General features: G+C 46.2%; 1 protein-coding gene across 1 annotated transcript in view; it reads left to right on the top strand.

Annotated features, from left to right (window-relative positions):
- The first annotated feature begins 5,189 nt into the window (after window positions 1–5,189).
- Window positions 5,190–13,182, top strand: part of AQP3 (aquaporin 3 (Gill blood group)) — a 53,082-nt gene continuing 45,089 nt past the window's right edge. Inside the window, exon 1 of the mRNA XM_068251787.1 lies at window positions 5,190–5,382. Within this exon, the coding sequence (XP_068107888.1) occupies window positions 5,275–5,382 (108 nt within the window). The 5' untranslated portion in view covers window positions 5,190–5,274. The remainder of the gene's footprint in view (window positions 5,383–13,182) is intronic.

Here is a 13,182-nt window from a genome sequence, read left to right on the forward strand (position 1 = left end):
GCGGAGTCGCGGCAGAAACCGCGATAGTGGAAACGGGCCCTAAGACCCCTGCTGAAAGGCGTACAGATGAAAAACTGCATTTTGGAGCTATTCTGTTAGCCACAAATTTGAGCAATGTTATTGTTCCTCTATCAGATGAAAGACTACAGGGGTGGCAGAATGTCAAAATTTTTAAGCAGTGTTCGTTTAACTCCGATCTAAACCCAAATTGGAACAAGGCAAATTCTAAAAGCAATCATATTGATCAGAGTCAATTATTGATATTACCTTTGGAACTGAACTGTTCAAATTGATAATCCATTGCATTTGTCTGCTTATCTGCAGCTCCGTCCAGGCTTACAGAGGAACTCCATTTTTACAATAATTATGTATAAATGATTTAGTCAGTGTTTGCCCATTGTAAAATATTTTAAATCCCTGATTTATATTCTGACATTTATCACATGGTGACATTTTTACTGCTGGCAAGTGATGTAGCTGCTGCTAGCTCTTTTGGCAGTTGGAAACAGCTGTAAACAGCTATTTCCCACAATGCAACAGGGTTCACAGACAGGAAACTACCAAGAGTATGTACTCAGAATTTCTTTGTGGGAGGGGTTTCACCACAATATCAGCCATACAGCGCCCCCTGATGGTCTGGTTGTGAAAAGGAATAGATTTCTCATGTAAAAGGGGGTATCAGCTACTGATTGGGATAAAGTTCAATTCTTGGTCGGAGTTTCTCTTTAACTTCTTGCCGACCGCGTCACGCCAGTAGGCGTGGCCGCGGCGGCAGCCCCAGGACCGCCTAACGCCAATTGGCGTAAAGTCCTGGGGCTCTGTTTTGCAGGAGATCGCGCGCAGGCTGCGCGCGCATCTCCTGCTTGGGGGGCGGAGCTCCGCCCCGCCTTCAGTCTCCGAGCGGCTATTGCCGCTCGGGAGACCGGTAGACGGCGTGATCGCCGTCTATTTACTTTGTGCAGCGCTGCGATCAGCAGCAGCGCTGCACTGGGGACAGCCGTGTGACACGGCTGTCCCCATGGGGGACAAGAGAGCGATCGGCTCTCATAGGCAGAAGCCTATGACAGCCGATCGCCATATTTGGCCGGCTGTGGGGAGGGAGGGAGGGAGGGAGGGAAGGGAGTTAAAGAAACAGGGTTTTTTTTAAAAAAAAAAACAAGCAATAATATTTATTAAAAAAAAAATAAACATGGGGGGAGCGATCAGACCCCACCAACAGAGAGCTCTGTTGGTGGGGAGAAAAGGGGGGGGGAATCACTTGTGTGCTGAGTTATGCGGCCCTGCAGCTTGGCCTTAAAGCTGCAGTGGCCATTTTAGCTAAAAAATGCCTGGTCACTAGGGGGGTTTAGCCCTGCAGTCCTCAAGAGGTTAAAGCAATCCTGAAATGAAAAAAAAAAAAAAAAAACCGTATAAGATAATGAATTGTATGTGTAGTACGGATAATGAATAGAACATTAGTAGCAGAGAAAAAAGTCTCATTTTTTTCAGTTATATACAGTAGCTTTTTTATAACATGGCATGATTCTATCATATTTACAGTTTACAAAGCACACACTGCATTTTAAGCTATAAAACAGAGCAGAGCTAATGACCTTTTGAACTTCATTGCAGTAAAACTTTATCTCAAACTGTCTCGTGCTGTTTCTTGGCTGTTTAAGTGCTTCAGAAAACAGGACTGTATCTGAGAAGCTCTTTTGCATAGATTACTGATGTTTATTTTTAACTTAATATGAGACTTTTTTCTTTGCTACTAATGTTCTGTTTATTTTCCATACTACACATACAATTCATTAGCTCATACGTTTATTTTCGCTTCAGGCTTGCTTTAAGGGAAGACAGCACTTACAAAGTACCTTTATCCATAATGTCCACCCCCAGGTGCCCCGTACCTCCCTCCCACCTGCAGGGGGCGGAGTGATCTACAGAAGCACTTTGTTTACATTCAGCATCACTGCTCCTTTGGGCCACTAGGTGGTGTGGTTGGGTAGAAAGCAGATTGTTCTCTGATAATGCAAATAATTCTGAGCTGATGCAAGTTTATGCAGCATGGAAATTGACCTATCCAATCAAGCATCTGCTGTATTTGATTTCTTACATTCATACATTTGCATAAAATTAGCACCAAATATGCATTAGCATCAAATCCTTTAGATTGTAAGCTCACAAGGGCAGGACTCTCTCACCCTTTTGTGTCTTGTAATTTGTTATACATTTTATTCATCATGTTACATTTGTCACTGTAATTAGCAATGCTGCATTTTGGAACAGTGTCTATATTTGGTGTACACCATTGTCTGTATTATTATGTACCCAACATGTTTATTTCTTACTTTGTACAGCGCCATTGAATATGATGGTGATTTAAAAATCAATAATAGTAATATTAATATGCATTAACTTAGATTTATTTGCATTTCATCGACCATCCCTTAGGGGTGTTGCTAGCCCCAAAGATCAGTGGCACGTGCCCCGGATCTATTCTGGGGTGCCCCGGATGCCCCCAGGCAGAGTCAGGCAGCGAGCGGCAGTACTCACCTCCGGCCACTTGGTCTCCAGGTTTGCAGACATCTTCTCTTCCAGGCTTCTCCCCCTAGTGTCTCAGAATGAAACAGATGCTAGAGCTCCTAGCGCCTGATTCTGAGATGCTAGGGGGAGAATCACCAGCTACAGAGGATGTCTCCAGACTTGGAGAGGGGATGGAGGAGATGAGTAGTTCCGTCCACTGCGCTACTCTGCTGGGGGGAGAGAGGCGTGGTAGGAACAGTGCGGGGACACACAGTGATGCATGCTCCCTATGGAGGTTCCAGGTACCACAGCTTTCAGCATGGCACCAAAACACCCTGCATGCCCCATAGAGGCACCACAGCATCCAGCATGGCACCACAGTACCCAGCATGCCCCACAGAGGCACCACAGCATCCAGCTTGGCACAACAGCACCCAGCATGGCACCACAGTACCCAGCATGCACCATAGAGGCACCACAGCACCCAGCATGGCACCACAGTACCCAGCATGTCCCATAGAGGCACTTGGCATCACAGCACCCAGCATGGCACCACAGCACCGAGCATGGCACCACAGTACCCAGCATGTCCAATAGAGGCACTTGGCATCACAGCACCCAGCATGGCACCATAGCACCCAGCATGGCACCACAGTACCCAGCATGTCCAATAGAGGCACTTGGCATCACAGCACCCAGCATGGCACCACAGCACCCAGCATGGCACCACAGTACCCAGCATGTCCCATAGAGGCACTTGGCATCACAGCACCCAGCATGGCACCACAGCACCCAGCATGGCACCACAGTACCCAGCATGTCCAATAGAGGCACTTGGCATCACAGCACCCAGCATGGCACCACAGCACCCAGCATGGCACCACAGTACCCAGCATGTCCCATAGAGGCACTTGGCATCACAGCACCCAGCATGGCACCACAGCACCCAGCATGGCACCACAGTACCCAGCATGTCCCATAGAGGCACTTGGCATCACAGCACCCAGCATGGCACCACAGCACCCAGCATGGCACCACAGTACCCAGCATGTCCCATAGAGGCACTTGGCATCACAGCACCCAGCATGGCACCATAGCACCGAGCATGGCACCACAGTATCCAGCATGTCCCATAGAGGCACTTGGCATCACAGCACCCAGCATGGCACCACAGCACCGAGCATGGCACCACAGCACCGAGCATGGCACCACAGTACCCAGCATGTCCCATAGAGGCACTTGGCATCACAGCACCCAGCATGGCACCATAGCACCGAGCATGGCACCACAGTATCCAGCATGTCCCATAGAGGCACTTGGCATCACAGCACCCAGCATGGCACCACAGCACCGAGCATGGCACCACAGCACCGAGCATGGCACCACAGTACCCAGCATGTCCCATAGAGGCACTTGGCATCACAGCACCCAGCATGGCACCATAGCACCGAGCATGGCACCACAGTATCCAGCATGTCCCATAGAGGCACTTGGCATCACAGCACCCAGCATGGCACCACAGCACCCAGCATGGCACCACAGTACCCAGCATGTCCCATAGAGGCACTTGGCATCACAGCACCCAGCATGGCACCACAGCACCCAACATGCCCCACAGAGGCACCACAGCACCCAGCAACCAGCAGACCCTGATACAGGAACCAAAGCACCCGGTATGCCCCCATAGAGGCACCACAGCACTCAGCATGTCCCCTTTGATGCACCGCAGCTCCCAGCATGCGGCCTATTGAGGCACCACAGCTTCCAGTGTGTATGCTTGGAGCTCTGATCAGGATAAATAATCAATAGTCAGGGCACTCTGGTATTGCAGCAGCCAGTGCTTATAGCTACTAGTGGCAGGCAACTTCTGAAGCACTAAACACATCCTGCCACCTCTCCCTGCTAATGTCCCAGCTGCAGCACAGCAATCATTCTCTCTACTCACCCTGTTGCTCTGCACATTCACTCACAGCAGGCTGTGTGTAGAGAGCAAGGAGACACATTGCCCATGGGACAGGAAGGGGGAGGGGTGCTACATCTAGTGCAGGAAGTAGTACAGTCCCCTGAACTGCCTGCTGCTATTTTCCTGAATGTTGCCCAAACTATGAAAAAAGGTTCCAGGTGGAAGAACACAGTGACTGAGCACCACAGCGGCACCCCTAGCCATGGCTACACCCGGGGCTGTGAGCACCTTCAGCTGTATGGTAGGTACACCACTGGGTGCTGTGGTGCCTCTATGGGGCGTAATGGGTGATGTTACCTGGATCGTTCTGCGCATGCACAGTAGTGATATTCCCGTACTGAGCATGTGCAGAATGCTGCCACGCACAGTGCCAGCCGCTGCTGACTGAAGGTTCACAGAAGAACGGCGTGGGCACCAAATGACGCCGGGGGGCTGCAAGAGGCCCCAGGTAAGTTAAACTGATTTTTATTTTCTCTCTTTAGATTTCCTCATTAGAAAAAAAACAAAACAGAAAGAGAGAAGTGTAGATCTCTCCCTGGATCGTTTATTTCATCACAGTGAAGACTGCTGATGATTTCAGGGAGGGAGGATGAGGTCAGCTCAAGAGTAGAGAGTGGAAAATAAATTTGACGTGTGTGAGTGAGTGTGTGATGGCTGGGAGGGGAGAGGAGTGTCACTCTCTGCATGGGAGGTGACTGACTCTAAACTTATAAGCCCTGACACAGATCTTCACTACAAGTGATCCCAGCAGCTCACACTCCAGCATCACCTCTCTCTATCTCCGGCACACAGCGCACCCCACAGCCATGGGCAGACAGAAGGAATTTCTCAGCAGCGTCAATGGGATGCTGAGGCTCAGAAACAAGCTGATGAGACAGGCTCTGGCCGAATGCCTGGGGACACTCATACTGGTGGTAAGTACCTCACTCCTAAACACAACCTAAAAAGCTGGGCTGTTATATGTGACATGCGACATCGCATGCAAATCGCAAGATGCAAGGACATCACCAAAATAACAAAAATCACAGGGACCCTTTTAGACTAGTGCGATCCCAATCGCGATCTGATTTTGCCCAATCGCAGAAGTCCTGCATGCAGCATTTTTTTCTGTGTTCCTAGCATCTAGAGAAAATAGCAAAAAATGCAATGGCAGGAAAATCACATAGTAAAAATCGGAAAGAAATCACATTGCATTTGCGTTTTTGTAGGTAGGAGGTAGCCACGCTCGATACAATTTCTTTTCAATTCAAGATGCACAGTCAGTTTTTCTTTTGATCGATTGTAACATTTGAAAGATCTGACCAATGCATCATGCACCTGTGTTCAATTTTTCAAAAAGTATTGAAAATTTTTGAAAAAGTTGCTTGCGTCTATAAGTCAAGAAACAGACGATCTATTGTACACAATTCAATCTTCTGAAAAAGAAGATTGGTCAAATTTGAAAAAAAAATGGGAACTATTGGGAAAATCTGATCAGATTTCTCACTTGAGTAAAAAGAAAATCTTTTGACTGCTCTATACAACCTATCGTTTTTATCAAATTGCTGTAAAATCGGATCTTTTTAAAGTATCGTGTGTATCCGCCTTAAAAGAGCCCTTGCAATTAGATTTAAAGTGGACCCGAATTAAAAAGACAAGATTTCAGAAATAAAATCTATTTTCTAAATTATAATAATAAATAGCAACCTTTTTTCAGGTGCATGATGACAAATATAAAATATTTTACATTTATTGGAGGAACTCCTCCCTTCCTTTCATATTGCCGGGACAGAATCCGGCAGACTGGTGGAGTAGATGGTGTCCAGCAAAGGAGGAATTGCTAATGGCTGCCACCTGTATAACCCTAGTTATGAAAAGAGAAGGGTGATAAGCATGCACTGAAATGCTCATGGGCCAGAAGGAGTGTTTATTTATCTTTGTGTGTGTCAGAGTGGTGCAACTAAATATTTTGAATGAAAAACATTTTTGGTTTGGGTCCACTTTAAGCCTGGTACACACTTTCAATTATGATTGGCCAATCACTGACCAATTTTACCATCTCTGTGTAATATGAGGGCTTACCTACAAAAATCTGCTCATAGCATTCAATATCTGTTGACTCTCATACTACATGGAAGTGGTAAAATTGGTCAGTGATTGGCCAATCATAATTGAAAGTGTGTACTAGGCTTCACACTGGAAAAAAAATGCTAATTGCTAAAGGGAGTGTACTTACTATAGACCACGATAAAAATCTGTGGATATCTTAAATCCGGTTTGGATAATCTACAGATCTTTGATGCTCATATGCGCATCAGCAAAGTTAATCCAATGAAAACATAAAAGTTATTCGAAAAAAAGAAAGTTATAAACAAAAAGAAAAAAGAAAAACTTAAAAACCTATCCTAAAGTTTCAAGATACCAATGAAAATAAATGGGTGGATGGATTTTAGTGTCCATTGAACAGGTTAAAAACAAGCGAAGGTGTAACCTAGGTGTTGCAGAATAATTCTAATAATAATGATAATTATTATGTGCGCCATACGCAATAATAGAACGATTGATGGCAGACCTTAGGAACACATTGACGATTGATCACCACAAATATGGATGACGTTAGGCCAGGCATGGGCAAACTTGGCCCTCCAGCTGTTACGGAACTACAAGTCCCACAATGCATTTGCCTTTATGAGTCATGACTGTGGCTGTCAGACTCCTGCAATGCATTGTGGGACTTGTAGTTCCTTAACAGCTGGAGGGCCAGGTTTGCCCATGCCTGCGTTAGGCGCTCAATGCTGATTTTCATTAGATCTTAAAGCATTTTCACACTAAAATCTCCCTCAAATCATCCCACATTTCAGCCGTTTGTTCTGTGGCGATTGCACGCTGGTATTGGCAGAGATGTCACTCTGGTTTGCTGCTGCTGTCAGCCTCCGACGTTCTATTCAAAACTGGGAAATTAAGTTTGGACAAAGTTACATTGACGGTGTCAGCGTGCCTTCACTATAGTGTGATTAAAATGTCCTAGAATAGGGCTCTGTTCAATAGTGTAATATACATGCATTTTATACATATGTTATTGATGCATTGTTTAAACTCTGTTTTATGATACTGGCATGCCACTGATAGTGTTTTCTGTAAGGTGACTCCTAGCTTGCCTGTACTTGTCTTTAGCATGTACTGAAGTATCGATAACGATCTGCGTATAGGGGAATATTTGACTGTCATCAAGTCAGGATCGGCACACACTGCACCTAGTTTACTATCAGCATGGAATAACAGCTTATACTGTACAAACTGATGGGAAGTGCAGCTCAGCACACTCTGCAGCTAGTTCTATATCAGCATCGGCTCAGATTAACATCTTATATTGTACAGTCTAGGGGAGCAGAGATCAGCACATGCAGCAGCTAGTTTACTATCAACATCAGTACTGTGGAAAAGCTTATACTTAACAAGCAGTAATCAACACAAACTGCAGTTAAAAATTCAAGAACCAGAGATCAGAACACACTGCAGCTAGTTTATTATCAACACAGATTATCTGCTTATACTAACATACTGGGGGGAACAGAGATCAGTACACACTGCAGCTAGTTTACTATCAACACAGAGTAACAGCTTATACTGTACATACTGGATGGAATAGAGATAAGCACACACTGCAGCTGTTTGCTATCACCACAGAGTCACAACTTATACTGTACATACTGGGAGAGAATAGATCAGCACACATTGCAGCTAGTTTACCATCAACACAGAGAAACAGCTTACACTGTAGCAGATATCAGCACACACTGCAGCTAGTTTACCATCAACACAGAGTAAAGCCCGGGACCCACTACAAAGTGTCGCAATCGCTAGCGATTTGTGGTAGCGCTTTGCAATTGATTTTGGGAGCAATTTCCTTGCTCCTATACAATACATTAGAATGGAAACGCTCCCAAAATGCTGCCTGTCCTGCAATTGTGATTTGCCTAATCTCAAAAAAAGCTAAGCTCTAAAAGCTAAAAAAAAAAGCTTTAGTGAGTCCCAGCCCTAACAGCTTATACTGTAGTAGAGATCAGCACACACTGCAGCTAGATTACTATCAACACAGAGTAATAGCTGAAACTGACACAAACTGAGGGAGCAGAGTTCAGCACACTGCAGCTAGTTTACTAGCCACACAGAGTAACAGCTGCCTTAAACTGTACAAACTGAAGGCTCAAAGATGCTGCAGCTAGTTTACTATCAACACAAAGTAACAGCTTATACTGTACTTACTGCTGGAAGCAGATAATAGCAAATACTCCAGTTAGTATACTATCAGCATCAGCACATAGTAATAACTTATGCTGTACAAACAGGGGGAGCAAAGATCAGCACACACTGCAGCTACTTTACTATCAGCACAGAGTAACAGCTTATACTGTACATACTTGAGGCAGCAGAGATCACCACATGCTGCAGATAGATTACTATCAGCACAGAGCAACACCATAGATCAGCACACACTGCAATATTTTACTATTAAAACAGAGTAACTGCTTATACTGTACAAACTGGGCGAGCAGAAATCAGCACACACTGCTGCTGGTTTACTATCAGCTCAGAGTAACAGCTTATACTGTACATACTGGGGCAGGGGGGCAGAGATTAACACACATTGCAGCAAGTTTACTATCAACATCAGCTCAAAGAATACCCAAATAGCTCAAGATGACATAAAACCACCAGGAAAGTAAGGGGATAAAAGAGACCCAAAAGCCCTCCTATATTTAGCATCAGCACAAAGTAGCAGCTTATACTGTACAAACACTGGGAGCAGAGAACACACGCTGCAGCTGGTTTACTACAACAACAACAACAATACCAACATTAGCTCAGAGTAACAACTTATACTGTACAAACTGGTGGAACAGAGATCAGCTCACATTGCAGCTAGTTTACTATCAACATTACCTCAGAGTAACAGCTTATACTGTACAAACTGATGGAACAGAGATCAGCACACGCTGCAGCTAGTTCACTATCAACATCAGCTCAGAGTAACAGCTTATACTGAACAAACCGATAGAACAAAGATCAGTACACGCTGCAGCTAGTTTACTATCAGCTTGGAGTAATACGTTATACTGTACAAACTGAGAGTGACAGTGAGTATTATTATTGTGTATGTTCACCATACACCAGTGCCACACTATGTGGGGTAGGAGGGTGTAATCAACAGAGATGGTCAATCCAATGCAGATAATTGCCTCTTGCATGCACATTCAATGCCGATAGAGTGCAGTTTGGAATATTAGAATTGGGTCAGTCAAATAGGAAGCGCATATGATTAGCCCAGATCAAAGCTGCACTGGTTGCATTAAATTTGGATAGAAGCAAATTTAGTAGCCAGGGAGTCATTTAGCACAGAGTACATCAGAATCAGACCTTTCACTCTGTGTGACTATGTGTTTGGGTTTCTACCCGGGGTTTCTCTTTAACCTCCCTCAGAAAGCTGCTGATGTGGTTTGTGGGAGATGCTGATTTTTTGGTACGTGCAGCTATTGTTCCTCTGTGCGTGTGAGAGAAGCCCATACTGCTTTATGGCCAGGAGTTTTATTTCCTGCTAGGTTAGGGGTTTGGTCACGGCCTTGTAAAAGGGAAACTGTAAAATCATGAAATTGCTCCATACGGTAAGGAAGAGGGGAATGGAGCGGGTCTCTTCTCCAAGATTGTAAGGCTTGTAGTTGCCCGTCAGTCAGGTGCTGCAAAACCGACCTGGATTGTCCTGAGGCAGGGATTTACCTCACAGGAGGAGCCTATAGGAACAGATGTCATGGTATCCTAGACTTCACCCTCCATGAACCTACAAACCCCTGCTGACCTGCACTGTCCAACTGTCACTTCTCCCTTACTTCCCTTGCCCGTCTTAGGTGCCTCCTAGTATTAGGTAGCCAGAAGTACCCTCAATATTAAGTAGCTAGAGGTGCCCCCCAGTATTAGGTAGCTAGTGGAACCTCAGTATTAAGTAGCCAGGTGTCCCTGACTGAAGGGAAATCTCATCAGTAGAATGCAGAGAGCAGGGTGAGTAACCTCTCTTTTACACTCTCATCAGGACTCTGTATAGGAAAGGAGGGAGGGAGGTGCTCTGGGAGGGGAGTGAGCCGCCCTTCAATCAACAGGCGCCTGTTGGCATGTGCCTACAATGCCTTATGGTAAATACGGCCCTGGATCTGGGTCACAGTGTCACTCCACTCAGGGGAGGAACAATAGCCCCTGCCATTGCTGGGGGGGGCGGGGTCTAAGGGGGCCAAGTCCTGCGGCAAGGAGGGCAGAGCAGCATCATACAGGGAGAAGCCGATAGAATCAGTACAATTACCTATATTCTACTATTGGGCACTGGCTAATACTGACAGTAGAATATTGATAAGTGTTCACCATACTTTACTATCACTTAACTAAACCTTTTCTCACACTAACCTTCCCCTGACACTAACCTACCCCCTGCCGATATCAACTCCTCCTTCTGCGGCTAAGCACTACCGCCGGCGTTGATACCTGTCATGCCTATAACCGGAATTTATCATGTGCTAGCCACGCCTACACTACCCCCTGGGCGCTGCTATAGCCCCAATTACTATTGCGGTCTTTTTCAGTACCCATTTTCTCAAATGCCCACCAGTGCACAGGTTACCGGCTTTGCATATGATCAGCATTGTAAACAGCTGTTATTGCTTACCCCGGTGTGATCCCTTTGCCTGTGCAGACTTTCGAGGTGTCCTATTCTTTGTAGGGGGCTACAGAATTGGAAATCGCTCAGAGATATCTAGATTTTGAAATCAACTGAAGCCTTGCAACTGATGGCCAGGTGGGGGCGCGCCCTCCATGCAGAGTATAGTGTTGGGCGAACAGTGTTCGCCACTGTTCGGGTTCTGCAGAACATCACCCTGTTCGGGTAATGTTCGGGTTCGGCCGAACACCTGATGGTGTTCGGCCAAACTGTTCGGCCATATGGCCGAACTAAGAGCGCATGGCCGAACGTTACCCGAACGTTCGGCTAGCGCTGTGATTGGCCGAACGGGTCACGTGTAGTGTTGGGCGAACATCTAGATGTTCGGGTTCGGGCCGAACATGGCCGAACTCCGAACATAATGGAAGTCAATGGGGACCCGAACTTTCGTGCTTTGTAAAGCCTCCTTACATGCTACATACCCCAAATTTACAGGGTATGTGCACCTTGGGAGTGGGTACAAGAGGAAAAAAAAATTTAGCAAAAAGAGCTTATAGTTTTTGAGAAAATCGATTTTAAAGTTTCAAAGGGAAAACTGTCTTTTAAATGCGGGAAATGTCTGTTTTCTTTGCACAGGTAACATGCTTTTTGTCGGCATGCAGTCATAAATGTAATACATATAAGAGGTTCCAGGAAAAGGGACCGGTAACGCTAACCCAGCAGCAGCACACGTGATGGAACAAGAGGAGGGTGGCGCAGGAGGAGAAGGCCACGCTTTGAGACACAACAACCCAGGCCTTGCATGAGGACAAGAAGCGTGCGGATAGCAATTTGCATTTTGTCGCCATGCAGTCATAAATGTAATACAGATGAGAGGTTCAATAAACAGGGACCGGAAACGCTAACCCATCACAGATGTTCATTGTTCATGTTACTTGGTTGGGGTCCGGGAGTGTTGCGTAGTCGTTTCCAATCCAGGATTGATTCATTTTAATTTGAGTCAGACTGTCTGCATTTTCTGTGGAGAGGCGGATACGCCGCCGATCTGTGACGATGCCTCCGGCAGCACTGAAACAGCGTTCCGACATAACGCTGGCTGCCGGGCAAGCCAGCACCTCTATTGCGTACATTGCCAGTTTGTGCCAGGTGTCTAGCTTCGATACCCAATAGTTGAAGGGTGCAGATGGATTGTTCAACACAGCTACGCCATCTGACATGTAGTCCTTGACCATCTTCTCCAGGCGATCGGTGTTGGAGGTGGATCTGCACGCTTGCTGTTCTGTGTGCTGCTGCATGGGTGTCAGAAAATTTTCCCACTCCAAGGACACTGCCGATACCATTCCCTTTTGGGCACTAGCTGCGGCTTGTGTTGTTTGCTGCCCTCCTGGTCGTCCTGGGTTTGCGGAAGTCAGTCTGTCGGCGTACAACTGGCTAGAGGAGGGGGAGGATGTCAATCTCCTCTCTAAAGTCTCCACAAGGGCCTGCTGGTATTCTTCCATTTTGACCTGTCTGGCTCTTTCTTCAAGCAGTTTTGGAACATTGTGTTTGTACCGTGGATCCAGAAGGGTATAAACCCAGTAATTGGTGTTGTCCAGAATGCGCACAATGCGTGGGTCGCGTTCAATGCAGTCCTAGGCCGAAGAGGTCATAGCCTAGGGTCACAAAACCTGTTTATTGGGCAATTTCAATGGTGGCGAGTCTGACGTACATAAATCGCAGCAATGGCCGTTAGCAACGTCTGAATCTCACGAAATGTCTCATGCAGGTAGAAGACATATTGTTAGACTTGGGCTCCAAAGATGGGTTCCCTACATCTCTGCAAACCAGAGTTACAGGGCTCCAAATTTGGTAAAATCCCCCATAGGCTTTCATTGGGCCTCCTATTTACAGTTCCAAAATCTCACATCTTTTCAAAGGGCAATTACTCAGCAGTGGCAAATTTTCTAGCATTGTAGGGACCCTTAGGGGGAACATGACTGGTGAGTTTCGGGCCCCTAGGCCGAAGAGGTCATAGCCTAGGGTCACAAAAACCTGT

This window comes from Hyperolius riggenbachi, chromosome 1 (genome assembly GCF_040937935.1).
Source record: "Hyperolius riggenbachi isolate aHypRig1 chromosome 1, aHypRig1.pri, whole genome shotgun sequence".
NCBI classification, from domain to species: domain Eukaryota; kingdom Metazoa; phylum Chordata; class Amphibia; order Anura; family Hyperoliidae; genus Hyperolius; species Hyperolius riggenbachi.